The 15,755-nt window shown below is 34.5% G+C and overlaps 2 protein-coding genes across 7 annotated transcripts in view; one reads left to right on the top strand and one right to left on the bottom strand.

Annotated features, from left to right (window-relative positions):
• The window catches only part of LOC127859043 (failed axon connections homolog), a 262,441-nt gene that overhangs the window by 144,216 nt on the left and 102,470 nt on the right, over nucleotides 1–15,755 (bottom strand). The gene's annotated exons all lie outside the window — the stretch shown is intronic.
• Nucleotides 1–15,755, top strand: part of LOC127859036 (uncharacterized) — a 23,035-nt gene that overhangs the window by 1,966 nt on the left and 5,314 nt on the right. The window contains exons 1-5 of one of the 3 annotated variants that reach the window (XM_052396423.1): nucleotides 495–702; nucleotides 2,097–2,275; nucleotides 4,697–4,829; nucleotides 6,457–6,648; nucleotides 8,984–9,151. In XM_052396423.1, the coding sequence (XP_052252383.1) occupies nucleotides 2,117–2,275; nucleotides 4,697–4,829; nucleotides 6,457–6,648; nucleotides 8,984–9,151 (652 nt within the window). In that variant the 5' untranslated portion in view covers nucleotides 495–702; nucleotides 2,097–2,116. Of the gene's footprint in view, nucleotides 1–494; nucleotides 703–2,096; nucleotides 2,276–4,696; nucleotides 4,830–6,456; nucleotides 6,649–8,983; nucleotides 9,152–15,755 lie in introns of those variants that run through there. The other 2 variants (XM_052396425.1, XM_052396424.1) reach the window with 2 other exon arrangements.

Here is a 15,755-nt window from a genome sequence, read left to right as displayed (position 1 = left end):
GAATTGTGCTTTATGGTTAAGTTATTTAAATGTATTAAATGGCATCTTTCTTTCTTTTCAATAAGCACTGATTCTTTAGAACTTGCTAACACACACACATACACATTTACGTTGGTTTATCTATAAGAACGTACCTACAGTTCCAGAATTTAAAATGAAAATAGGCCAAACATTATTCAATATATATGAAGAACTTAAAACTGAGCCTTTGCATGGATCTGAATCGACAGCCGTTCAAATACAACAGAAACTAATCATTTTTTTCACAATAAACATTGTAATTGGCTAAAATAGTATCTTCATATAATTAAATATTAAAGAGCAAACAGGGTAGACGTTTTATATTTTATTTACAACAGTTATTGAGTGTGGCAATTTAAGGTTGCTTGACTGTTAAGAAAGAAAATACGCGGGGGGTACCGTAAACCATATTGTATTTTTAGATTGGTTGTAAGTATTACATTTAAGCTACTTTGACATAGCTCACAGATGTGCTCAATACACTACACATGCATTTATAATACAGCCTGTATGAAGATATAATGTTTATTTGTCGATAAAACGAACGTATCAGATATCAAATGCATGATATAATCAGAGCGCGTACATTAGTGGGACAGCTCAAGTGTATATTCGTTTAAATCACAACAACTGAGTGTAAAATGTTTGAATGATTAATGTGCTGGAAATAAATATTTGAAGGTAGGTGCTGCATAACTTCGCTAAAAAAATTGCATTAATACGATGAGCATATGTTGAAATCGAAAGTAGAATCGGTATATTCCGGAGTCAATGATCATGCCTTCTTTTATCATTATTATTTATCATGCCCTACCACTACTACTACTATTACTACAACTACAACAACTACAACTACTATTACTACTACTACTACTACTACTACTACTACTATTACTACTACTACTACTACTACTACTACTACTACTACTACTACTACTACTACTACTACTACTACTACTACTACTACAACTACTTCTTCTACTACTATTACTACTACTACTACTACTATTACTACTACTTTTAGTAATACTACTACTTCTACTATTACTGCTACTACTTCTACTACTACTACTACTACTACTACTACTACTACTACTACTACTACTACTACTACTACTACTACTACTACTTCTACTACTACTACTACTACTACTACAACTACTACTGTTTCTACTACTACTACTACTACTACTACTTCTACTACTACTACTACTACTACTACTACTACTACTACTACTACTACTACTACTACTACTACTACTACTACTACTACTACTACTACTACTACTGCTACTACTACAACTACTACTACTACTACTACTTCTTCTACTACTACTACTACTACTACTACTACTACTACTACTACTACTACTACTACTTCTACTACTACTACTACTACTACTACTACTGCTACTAATACTACTACTTTAACAACAACAACAACAACTACTACTACTACTATTACTACTACTACTACTACAACTACTACTACAACTACTACTACTACTACTACTACGACTACTACTACTACTACTTCTACTACTACAGACTACGACTACTAGTACTACTACTACTACTACTACTACTACTACTACTACTACTACTACTACTACTACTACTACTACTACTACTACTACTACTACTACTACTACTACTACTACTACTACTACTACTACTACTACTACTACTACTACTACTACTACTACTACTACTACTACTACTACTACTACTACTACTACTACTACTACTACTACTACTACTACTACTACTACTACTACTACTACTACTACTACTACTACTACTACTACTACTACTACTTTTACTACTATTACTACTACTTCTACTACTACTTCTTCTTCTACTACTACTAATAATAATCATAATAATAATAGCAATAATAACAATACTAATGATACTACTACTTATCGTCATCATCATCATCAACATCAAGTTTAATCAAATTTATATGTTCGTCAAATTAAATAATCTAAAGAAAAGGTTTATTATATTTGATCGGAATACATACAATTATATTATTTTCATGAAACCCATACATAAATTTTAAATTGTTCCAGGTTTCATTAGAGTTCCCAACATGTCGCGCTATGCGGCCCAGATGTTCGAGTGGGACGAACGGCAGGGCCTGAACATGAAGGAGTATTTCCGCCTTTACAAGGACAGGTTCCCCATGCTAGGGGTTATACTTGAGGGATGGTACGGTGACACGCGCTTTGATTGCTATGACAACTTGCAGGTGAGGCGGCGAGCACATAACTAATTTAGCTTGATGAGAGTGAGGATTATCCGAATTTGAAGCAAGCTCTTACGGAATACTGACTAAAATACATCTGTAGAAAGCATTTTGAATAAATAAATTTTACACGATTGAGCAAAACAAACGACAAAAATACTTAGACGTGCAACCTTATATTATGTTTTGTGTTTTTGCATAGATTATTTTTTCACACTTATATTGGGATTTTGTAGTAAATCACCGGGTGCATTTACTTAATACGATTTATATTTTATTGGTACGTAAGGTCCAAAGAAACTGTTTTGATAGGATAAAGATCACTTGCACTAATTATAACTGTAAACTAATAAATATATATTAAATATGAGTCCATGTCTGAGGTTGTTGATGAAGCTCAGCAGTGATCTAGTGGTAACGTATTATCGACTACACCTGGGTATACTCAATGTCTGTTTTCTCCCCACATGCATGGATTCCTAGGTGTTTCAAACCGAGCAAGCTCTTAAATACTCAATGTAAATTCCGAAACGTGCATCTTCTGTATTTTGCATCCTGCCCCGTAGCAACCCAACACAACTTCTATAGGCGACGGAAATAATGCGAACATGTAAATGGCATGAATGGGCACATGGTGCGTACTTCCAATGTGATAAACATACTATGAATTCGATTTAAAAAAAGGCTGAGGTTTATGTTTATGTGACAAACTAGTTATGTTTTCTATTTATTGAATTCCACAATTGCGCTTGTAACAACAAACATTTGCAGTCAATATTTGATTTTACTTCCTGGCTTTATCTTCAGGTTTACATTGTTTAATGCATAACAAACAATCGCTATTCACTGATCGACTCTACAAGTATCTCATTAACTTTTGAGGACACTTCAATACTCAATTGTTAATTTGTTAATTACGGAAGTAATACGGGCGGTGTCATAAGCTGTACAACTCAACAACACTGCAAGCGCTGTTGCAGTATACAAGCAAACGCAGAGACAAGTGTACATCGTGATATTGCTATAGTTGTGGTAAAAGGTCCTTCTCTTGATGCATTAAAGTAAACCTTGTGCTCGAACGTAAAATTTAAGCCCGTGTTCTCTTCTGCAAAATGTAACACATAGTCGCCAACAATCGTATGGAGTATGAAAGCAGTCTAACAAACATGCTTGACATTAACGAAGTTTTTAAATAATAATTCGTTTCGATTTATTAATAAATTACACAAATATGCAGTCTGCCAGGGTTGAAAATACGACGTTTTTGCTGTAGCAACCGTTAATAACAACAGAGAGAAATAACGTATGCTTATAATGATATTAAATAACAATAAATAGACAGCACACTTAAATATTTATTTAAACGACTGTTTCTAAGTCAAAACGCACTTTAATTCAGATATGACTTCTGTCACTCATTATTATCATGGTATAATAATATATAAGTGTAGTTAATTGGGTTGAGTGTTGCGTTTTGATAACTTATATCAACCGGGGTTGTTATGCAAACGTTGACAATAGCGCGATGCGTAATGACAAAATCATGACAGTGGTACTTATAATATAAACATCTTACTAATGCTATTAATTTCGCAAAAGACAGTAACTATTGTAATTTGTCGAAAGTTCGCATGGCCATAAACCTAAAGTACATTATCGGGCATAATACTGTGTAACCAATACGGCTTCTCGAATTTGAATAAACAATACATTTTGTAATTTTGTATTGTTTGTTATATATTTATATGAATAACATAATATTTAATAGTTAAATTCAATAACAATAGCTCCTTATCGGCGATGTATTGCCTTCACCTTTCGCACATATGGTTTTTGTTCAAATCACAAGCGCCAGTAATGTTTTGTAGTAATTATTACATAAACACAAACCCGGGTCTACCTTGCCTGGTCATTCAGGACGTCAAACCGATGTAAATATACTTTTTGTTCTAAAATACTCAGTGTTGCAACTTCTACATCTAACACTGTCCTCGTTACGTATTACCCACCACGCAATTGTGGGACGATTCGCAAATAAAAAATAATACCGAATAAGCGAAGCGCTTTATACAACGCAATTAGGTCTGCATTCACTGCTTATTTCAAACTTAATATCTTATATCGAAAAACAATAAAAACACGTTATATACATTCGATAGTTTTACTCTGAAGAGGTGATTTCTCGATCCTATTAAGTATAAAATGATTACTTTCCATCCATGAAATTTGACACAGGCATGACCAATTTAACCGTTTTCCCCAAACTACCAAATCATGATGTGCAATTTATTGGTAAAATACCGTTGCTTTTCATATGTTTAACATTTGCTTTAACTTCCTTAACAACCACAGTTTACATTGGTAAGTATTTTAAATGTTCACATATTCGGATACATTTGGATTTGTTCGGTCCCTTCTCCGTAGGTGGTTCGGATACATTGCTACTCTTCACAGCCACGGGTGGTGATCCGCGACTCGAACTCTCCAGACTTCCGGTTCCTCACACTTCCTGTAGACAGTCAGGTCAAGTTCCAGTTAGTCATGGGCCCGAACAAGTGTACGTTTACAATTTGTGTCACAAAATAAGATATAATATCATATTATTAATAAGTTTAGAATATAAGCAATAACTGTCAGAGAAAAGTAGCATGTGTTTCCTGACAGATAATGATTATGTCTTCAAAAAAGGAAGACGATAACTTCTCACTGTCAATATCTGCAAAATATTATGTAAAAAAGCTAAACAAGATTTGCTATCGAACTCAGTATAAATAGGTTGATAGGAAAAATACTAATATCTGCATAGTTTCCAACATGTACAAAATCATTTCTATTCAAACTAACGATATACAATGTTTATAATACCCACTAATTTGTCTACACTACAAATCATACGATTTACTTTATGATCTGCTTATGACAATATTTAATTTTATTTTATATGCAAGTCCTTTTTAAATGCCGTTTTGTTGAAATAGTCGCTTTTAATCGAATCGATATTTTATGTCGAGTAAATTACCGTAACGAACTATTAATGCCAGTATTTCCTACTTACCGTAACGAACTATTAATGCCAGTATTTCCTACTTCAGATAGCTATCAGCGTGTTGCGGTTTAATAATACCTTGAAGGGTTATACGTATAAAAACTCTACAGTGCTTAATTACACAATGCCAGACACCATATGACTTCTCAAAACTAATTGTATATACGGAATATTACGCTAGTCAATTGTTCCAAGAGTTTTTATCACTCGAGTGGCTTGTGTGATGACGTATCACACGAGAGGCGGAGCCGCGAGTGTGATGCGAAATAGCACAAGCCACGAGAGTGATACAAATTCTCGGAACAATTGACAAGCGTAATATTCCTTTTATTATAAACAACAACAAACGAAAACAGTGGACAAATGTATTTTTTACTTTAACAAAACTGACAAAACAATGACTAAAACGGTACGCCATAGTTTATATAAGATGCGTATGAATACAGTTTATGTAAATTAACGTGTAAACATTCGAACCGGGAAAACACAGGTTTCCGACACGCTGACCTTAATGCCATCGTTAATCCAATTTTTATAACAATTAAGTTGACAAATCTAATCCGATGTTTATAACAAAAACGTTTAAACGATATGCACTTCCACTTCTATCTTCCATGTCTTTATCGAAACTTAGTTTAAACCATACTATTTTATTGTATTCCTATCGAAATATACATTTATGCATGATAAACACACACTCCAAAATACGTTTTTAACACATAGTTTACTGCTAAAAACAACACGTCCGACATGTCCTTACAGAGTTTAGATAAAACTTTTGTGTTTTGTCACAGAAATGACGTCACATGATGTACTACGTAATATATTTCGTAATATAAAATATTTCTATTTTCGGTGCGTGTAATGTGACGTCATTAAATGGGTCGAAGTAGTCCGGCTAGTATGGTATTTTGTTAAAAGCATTAAACAGGTATATAATAAAAAAGCGTATTGTGGAAGGTTGCGATGTGTTCAATTACGTATCTTTAAAGATTTTACCTCAATATATGTCTATTTTTCGATTCCGCCGTGAAGACTCGTTGAATTACTTACAGTATCAAAAACAGTAAGACTACCTATATTTTTTCTGACGATGTTCTCCATACAAAATTGACGTTGTTAGTGTTCTCCTTGTCAGTTGGAAATATCAAGACCATGGACTTCCTCCTCGATAACCACGAGTTGCCGTTCCTGGTGAAGCTCGCGTGTCACGAAGACCATCAATTCAAGATCGGAACCACCCGATGTAGCGCGAGCTCGTTCGGAAACCTTCTCATTACGGAGAAGTATCTTGAACACTATTACATGGTGAACTGCATAGATGGAGCAGGTAACTATTATTGACTTAAGTTTTTCCAGAGTCGTTGAATCTTACGATGTTGCTTAAAATTCTACCCGCATGTGTAAAGGTCCGAACTAGGCGACGTCTTAAAAAAAGACTTAAGTTAAAAACAAGGTATATTTGACAGTTAAACCAATATCGATATTCATATAATATGCCTCTTGATATGGCCAATTTATAGATCTCTTATGTTTTGTTACTAAATTTGCTTCTCTATCGGCCAATGATTTGATTGAAGAATCATAATCTTACATTAAGCTACAACACGTTTTTATGAGAATTGAAAGAAATTTAGCTTGTTATCGCAAAATATGAAGTTTCACGAAAGCCCTTTGTTTTAAATTGTTTCTGCCAAACAAGGAAAATAACATTACACACAAATCATTATAAAGGTCATTTCGTTTTTGTGTTGATATTTTGTATGTGTGATTTTTACATTGTAAACACAAAGACACTGTAAAATGTTAATGTGAATACGGGAAATAGAACTGAAGTGTTAGAGCAATATGTTCTCATTCTATGACATATAAAATCTTGCTAAAACGATAAATGGCACGTCCAAACACCTTTAGTATGTTAAAGGAACAAGTAAAACGTGATAAAATAGATTGTATTGACTACACCAAGACGTTTTGTTTACAAGAGAACGTACACTGCATGTGTATTTTACTTGTTTTGCTTTAAACATCTTTATTTATTTTGATAAAAATCATAAAAATGTTTGCATTTTGTTTTAAAATAAAGCATTCATCTTGTGCAAAACGTTAAATAGCATGCATCTCATCTATCAGCTTCATATAATAAATTGACTCGCAGTAAATAAGTCCTTAAATTAACACGGAGCCTTTTATTTTAACGACATGTGCATTGCATTTAAATCAGATGCAAACACCTGCGAGGGGGGTTCACAGCCGAATGCTCCCCCAATAATAATGTAAATAGTGGAATGTTTAAACAACAATCTTTAATAAACTCGCCCGACAATTAGCGGTTTTCATCAGCTCTACGCTTCGGTAGGTAACACGCCGTGCGCTTCCTAATGAAGAATTGATTTTATGATTACGAGCATTAACAGGATGCAGGATCATCGGGGTTCTGAGGGGATTACACACGGGCTGGGCGCACCGTTAAGAAATTTACTTTTTCAAATATCTCAAGGTATTGAAATATGTTTGAAAAAATCGTTAGTGCATACAAGACAGTTTATCTTGCGGTTTTTGCCGATATCAGATGCAAACACTACGTCTGTCTGTTGCATCTTTTAATGTTAAGGGGTTCACAGCTGAATAATCACCGAATAAAAATGTAAGTAGTGAAATGTTTTAACAACAATCTTAAAAATACTCGCCCGGCAATTAGCGGTTTTCATTAGCTCTACGCTTCGGTAGGTAACACGCCGTGCGCTTCCTTATGAAGACTTAATTGTAATATCACGAGCATTAACAGGGATAATCGGGGTTCTCGGGGGTTAACAAACGGGCTGGGCACATCGTTAAGAAATTTATTTTTGCAAATATCTCAAGTTATTGAAATATGTTTGCAAAATTCTTCAGTGCATAAAACACATTTTTTTTCAGTTTGTGCCGATATCTTCAGATTTAAGAATACATTCTTGAATATGCCTAAAACCGTTGACAAAATTTCAAATTGCGTGCAGCATGACCGCTTATATAAATTCACAACACATCGAATTTTTGGCCAAGAAGACATTAATTATTAAACAAAGTACTTCCAATGTTTTTCACATTGCCATAATCCGCATAAAAACTGTAAGTTATGCACCTATCAAAATTCTTCACAAAAATTGTTAAAAAAGTTATTAAAAAAAACACACCACTTACTGGTGTGTTAACATCCATTCCACTTGTAAACCCCATAAAGTCACGTGATCCTGCACTCTGATTAAGTGTTTGCTTTAAATTCAACTTTGGTGTATAGAACACGAACCAAATAAATAATTTTTCAATCATCCTAATTTTGAAGAACTCCACTTAAACGCAGGTTTTGATATCCATGTTCACCGACGTTGATCTTCTTTCTCATAAAAGATTTATTTAACTGGCAATATTTGTTTCCTCTGATTATATTAGAGCAATATACTCGTATCCATAAATATTGATTTTCCACTTAGACCTTCTCCCTAAAGTGTATTTGTAACCGTTTTGTATTACCCGAACAAAAATATGATATCGTACTCATGAATATTTCCATCTCGATGGTGTGTCCACTAACAGTTAAAGACTTTTTACCTCTTACGAAGTAAATATACAACTACAAGCAACATATGAGCACGGTTTAAGTTTCCAGGTTTGGTCTTTTTCAGATCCAAAGATGAACCCCATAGTGAACCTCATTTATCTGACAGAAAACCTGTCGATGGCCCCTGTCACAGGCCTAAAGAACCGTCCTAAGGAAAACTTTGACGCGTATATGGGCAAACTGGACCAAGAGGCGGCGGGAAGCGTGTATGACAGAAAAATGGGAAACCCAGGTATGGTTCTCAATTATTCGGTATATTCAGCGTATGATTTTGACTAGGATTATAACATGTGACAAAAGGAATAAAGAAACAAGGGCTGTTTGTAAAACATGCATGCCCCCAGATGGGCTGTCAGTTGTAGTGGCAGCCATTGTGTGAATACGTTTTTTGTCACTGTGACCTTGACCTTTAACCTAGTGACCTGAAAATTATTAGGGGTCATCTGCCAATCATGATCAATGTACCTATGAAGTTTCATGATCCTTGGCCTAAGCCTTCTTGAGTTATCATCCGGAAACCATTTTAAAATTTCGAGTCATTGTGACCTTGGCCTTTGACCTAGTGAACTGAAAATCAAATGGGGTCATATGCCAATCATTATAAATGTACCTATGAAGTTTCATGATTCTACGCCTAAGCATTCTTGAGTTATCATCTGGAAACCGTTTTACTGTTTCGAGTCACTGTTACATTGACCTTTGACCAAGTGACCAGAAAATCAATAGGAATCATCTGCCAGTCATGATCAATGTATCTATGAAGTTTCATCATCCTAGGCGTAAGCATTATTGCGTAATCATCCTGAAACCATTTTACTGTTTCGAGTCACTGTGACGTTGACCTTTGACCTAGTGACCTTAAAATCAAACGGGGTCATCTGCCAGTCATGATCACTGTACCTATGAAGTTTCCTAGGCCTAAGCATTCTTGAGTACCGTAATTACTCTATGTTTTCGGACACTCTAAGTTTTCGGACACCCCTATTTTTAGCAAAAATAATTATTTTTCGAGACTCTTAATTTTCGGACACACGAGTTTTCGTCCATAATTAATGTCTCTATATTTTCGGACAGTATATTTTACAGCGCCGTTTACCAAATTGTGGTCGTGTTTTCGATATCTAATGACACTTCGATCATGGGGTTTTACAACCAGGTTAACATCATAAAACACGGCAGGTGCATGCCTGAATGCAACGGACCATTACATTTGCGTTATTGGGTAACTAACCTTGTAAACCGGTATTAAACTATGGTTTCGCACGATAGCATAAACGTTATGACAATTACCAGGGGTAGTGCCAATTAACAGTTCAATTATCTACCGCAATGGTACTCCCTCTTCTCAGTAAAATAACTGTGAAAAATACTAAACGCTTACAAGTGTGATGCACTCTATTGAACAAATGAAGGTGTTAGACAACCACTATCGGAAATGGACAGGTTCATACTAGCGAGTATCTGTACATCACATGCTCATATTTTAACTCGTTGCCTTTTGGTCAAAGTACAACCTTGTAGTAACGTTCTGTCAAATAAAAAAAGCATTTAAAATTATGTAAAATGCAGTGCAAACATACATATCTGTAATTTATACTATATAAAATGGTATTTTACAAACGCGTGCTATTACCGGTAGTCGTTGATACAATTGACGCTATTTTCGGACACTTCAATTTTCGACTCTAAGTTTTCGGACACCTGTATTTTCTGAATTTTTTTCGTATCTAAGTTTTCGGACACGAAAAAAATAATTATTTTTAAGTGTCCGAAAACATAGAGTTATTACGGTAATCATCCGGAAACCATTTTACAATTTCGAGTAACTGTGACCTTGACCTTTGACCTAGTGACCTGAAAATCAAACGGGATTATCTGCCAGTCATGATCAATGTTCCTATGAAGTTTTATGATCCTAGGCGTAAGCATTATTGAGTTATCATCCGGAAACCATTTTACTGTTTCGAGTCACTATGACCTTGACCTTTTACCTAGTGACCTGAAAATCAATATGGGTCATTTGCCAATCATGATCAATGTACCTATGAAGTTTCATGATCCTAAGCGTAAGCATTATTGAGTTATCATCCTGAAACCCTTTTACTGTTTCGAGTCACTGTGACCTTGACCTTTGACCTAGTTACTTGAAAATTAAACGGGGTCATTTGCCAGTCATGATCAATGTTCCTATTAAGTTTCATGATCCTAGGCCTAAGCATTCTTGAGTTATCATCCTGAAAACATTTTACTATTTCGAGTCATTATGACCTTGACCTTTGACCTAGTGACCTGAAAATCAATAAGGATCATCTGCCAGTCATGATCAATGTACCTATGAAATTTCATGATCCTAGGCCTAAGCGGTCTTGAGTTATCATCCGGTAACCATCTGGTGGACGGACCGACCGACGGACCGACCGACATGTGCAAAACAATATACCCCCTCTTCTTCGAAGGGGGGCATACAAATTAACAAACAAGTGATGTCATCATCCTTCGATAACGAGAAAAATAAGAGTCTTTTTTAAAATAAATTGTCAAACAAGAGCTGTCACCATAGGATGACATATGCCCCCTATAAACGCTTTGATATAAGTTATAGCATTTTTCGAAACCTAAAAGCAGATTTCGAAACCTAAACGCGAACAAGGTCAAGGTCACAGGGGTCAAAATGTTTGTGCCTATGAAAAGACCTTGTCCATATAAACATGCATACCAAATATGAAGATTATATCTCAAGGGACATATAAGTTATGAGCATTTTTCGAAACCTAAACGCAAAGTGTGACGGAAAGACGGACAAACGGACAGCCCGATCAATATATGCCCCCTTTTTTTCGAAAGGGGGCATAAAAAAACATGGCAAAAGGAAATTGCAATATTCGAACATAGAAATCATCTACAATGTATGCTTGAATGAAAAATAAAGAAAACAAGAGCTGTCAGAGGACAGCCCGCTCGACTATTCGAGTGCTTCACATAAAGAATCATGGGGAAATTTTTCAAATTATTCAATAAGGTCAAGGTATATTTTCAACAATATATTGAAAATTTGTAAAGACATAAAACAAACTAATAAGATTTTTTTCAAGTTTGATAGTAATAGCTTGGGTGAGATGTTTGGATGGTCCTTCAAAAATAAAGTAAATTTTTTTTTTTAACCATGTTTCAAAGATTTTTTTTTTTTTGGGGATTGGGTTGGGGGTTGGGGGGGGGGGTTGAGCGGGGGTATAGTGTGGGGTGTGGTCATTTATTAGACAATCTTTCAAAAATATTAAAGGAAAACCAATTTTTGGGTTGGGGCGTGGGGTATTGTTTTGTTTGGGTGGAGTCCATTGTGGTATTCAGGTAAGTGTTGTATTGTCAAATTATGAATAAAATCTTATCATACATAAAGAAGTTATGGCAATTTAACTAAATTTTATTCTTGTGACCGTGAGAGTCAAGGTCATTCAAAGGTCAAGGAACAATTTAACTTGCCAGGTACAGTACCCTCATGGTAGTAAGAAAATATTTGAAGTTTAAAAGCAATAGCTTTGATACTTTAGAAGTCAAGTGGATCTTAACAAAAAATTTAAGAAAACATTTAGTTACTAAGACAAAAAAGAGCCATATTTCTTACAAAATGCTTGATACAGTCGTCTGCTCTTGTTTATAGATTGGGGTCATGCTGGTAAAAAAAATTGCAAAATATGAAAGCAATATGTCAAGGGATATTGAAAAATAATTGAGGTGGTACGCACACTTTAACATAGATTTATCAATAATATGCATATTCTAAATAGAAAAAGGGCCATAATTCTTACAAAATGCTTGATACAGATGTTTGCTCTTGTTTATAGATTGGGGTCATGTTGGTAAAGAAGTTTGAAAATGTGAAAGCAATAGGTCAATGGACATTGAAAATATTTGATGTGGTACGCAAACTTGAACATAGATTTATCAATAATATGCATATTCTAAGTGAAAAAAGAGCCATAATTCTCACAAAATGCTAGATACAGTTGTCTGCTCTTGTTTAAAGGTTGGGGTCATGTTGGTTAAGAAGTATGCAAAATATCAAAGCAATATGTCAAGGGACATAGGAAATATTTGGGGTGGTACGCAAACTTTATCATTAATAATATGCATATTCTAAGTTAAAAAATGGCCATAATTCATACAAAATGCTTGATACAGTTGTCTGCTTTTGTTTAAAGGTTGGGGTAATGTTGGTAAAGAAATATGCAACATATTAAAGCAATATGTCAAAGGACATAGGAAATATTTTGGGTGGTACGTAAACTTAAACATTATTAATATGCATATTCTAAGGTAACAAAGGGCCATAATTCTTACAAAATGCTGGATACCGTTGTCTGCTCTTGTTTATAGGTTGGGGTCATGTTGGTTAAGAAGTATGCAACATATTTAAGCAATACGTCAAGGCATATAGGAAGTATTTGGGGTGGTACGCTCACGCCGACGCTCCACTATATATATTTCATATATAATAGGCTTTATTATAAAGCTAAAAATGGGGGTCACCAGTGAAAACGAAAAGTTCCCGCTTAACAATCAATGTTACCCCCCTTTTTCAGAAACGCCATTCTGAATTCGAGATTTTTATATGTGAGCATAAAGATGAGATAAATGATCAAAAGTTATTATAAATAGATAAAAAAAAGAGGAAAAGCCTATAATTAACTCATAAACATATAAACATACATACATCTCATATATCATGTGTGAGATGGAACCTAATCAGTGCGGTAAGATTTGCTAACCTAATTTTAAAGTGCACATGAAATGCGTTCTTCTATAAATAAGACTTGAAAATGTTACAGGGAAATAAGAACATTACTAATTAAGCAACAAGGCACATTTAATCATTTAATCAAACACGTTTAAAGGAAAATAGATTTATCAATTTATCAATGACATAATCCATAATGATATGCGTCATCGTTTTTATTTATTTAGACATTCACGACATAGCATATCATTACTAGTATTTATATGATACACCCTTTTAAACTGGATTAATAAGTAAGTGTAAACACCACATATATACATTCTTCATCCAAATGTTAATACCCAATACATGTATTATCCCTACTGGATATGAAACTGACTATTAACGATACATTTTATTTATTACTTAAAACATTGGTTCTACATTAACAATCACATAAATCAGTGAAATACCTACTTCGTGTCTATCTTATAAGCCTGTCTGCTATAAAGGAGATAGTTGAAACTTGATGAATGTACGTCCTTTCCGCATGTATTTCCATTTTCTTTAAGTTCAATTGATCATTGGAGCATTCAGTGTTGACAAAAAGTAATTAACCGTTCCTGGACCACCAATGTTGTTAATCATTGCTGAAAAGATAATAAATATGCAGCATTTTAATTTGAATAACCATAATACATAATTTAGGTGATCACACAAGTAGCAGTCATTGGCATATCATTCTCAGAATAGTAATTTTAGTATTTGGGACATAATATACTTTTTTGTTGTTTGTTTTAGGAAAACATCATTACTTGGTCATAAAAGTCAAATATGCTGTCCTTGGTTACCATGCATTTACAACACAACTTTTTCCTTACATGGCATATTTTCTTTTTCAAAATGAAAGCAAATATGAGCCTGATTATGTGGTAAAAATCACTGACAGGGTGCACGTTTCCTACAAAATCTACTTTACTCCAATTATGAATAATGCAACTGTTATACTTGACAAAAAATATTGCATAATCCATGGACCTTCCTGTTCCGAGCTTTGTGTTGATAGCAAAAGAAGGCATTCCTTCTTGAAAAGTTGAAGACTCTTCTTTAAGTGATGGGTTGTGCCGTACGATAACCCGTTCACATGGCTACAGTCATCACACAATCATACATCCACTTTATCCCCTTTTACTGCTCACCAACAATATTAAATTTTGTAAGTGACACGGGTTCTAAACGTTATTGTCCACAGTGGTCAAAATTTTTAAGCGTTTGACATTCGTATTTCCAGGAATCGTTTTCTTCATAAATATCAACACTGCCATGCATTCGTTGACGTTTATCATTAACTCCAGTCACATTAATATGAACAATAATAACTCTTTTATTAATCTATCTCTTTCAATATAGCAAATTTCGTTTTCTTTAAACGACCCCATCTGTCAGGTATAGTGTCGGCAATATTTGTTGTCATTGTATTTAGCGGTTCCTACATTTAGTATTTCATAGCGTATTTTACATAATATTCGTAGTTTTCCGCACATTCCCGGATAACGTTCGGAGTGACGGATATGTACGAAAGAAGGCGATATTGCACGAAGTTCATTAGAGTGCTAATACCTTAAAAAATTGTATCTGAAAAGATTTTTCTTACTGTCTCCGTAGACACTCGTATATTTTCGGCCTAGACCGTCAAATGAGGAACTTATTCTCGCATGAATAGGCAAACAATAATAAAAACTATGTCGTACCCAATTCTTAGCAATTTTGCTTCAATAATATTTTTTTACACGTTTTATGACACTGTCATTTTATATCGTGATGTTCTGTATTTACAATGCGGGTTATTGAGAACTTTTTTGCAGGGACCTATTTCTTTGTATAGGTCACTATTCTTTGATTGCGCATGAATGACCGTGGTAAATCGGACTTTAAGGAATTCATTCATTCGCGGTTGTTTTGGCAGCCAGCCAATTCTGACTGTCTCAGAAATGTGTATCATTACTATGGCCTTAGGGCTACGCCCCAGGCCAAAAACTGTTCGAAAAATTATCTACATTATAACGCACACGTAATACGTAACATGTTTTTTCTAATACCCGACCGAACCTATTATTTCGCG

The sequence above is a fragment of the Dreissena polymorpha genome, chromosome 14, assembly GCF_020536995.1.
Source record: "Dreissena polymorpha isolate Duluth1 chromosome 14, UMN_Dpol_1.0, whole genome shotgun sequence".
Taxonomy (NCBI): Eukaryota; Metazoa; Mollusca; class Bivalvia; order Myida; family Dreissenidae; genus Dreissena; species Dreissena polymorpha.
This window is presented reverse-complemented; position numbering and strand designations above follow the sequence as displayed.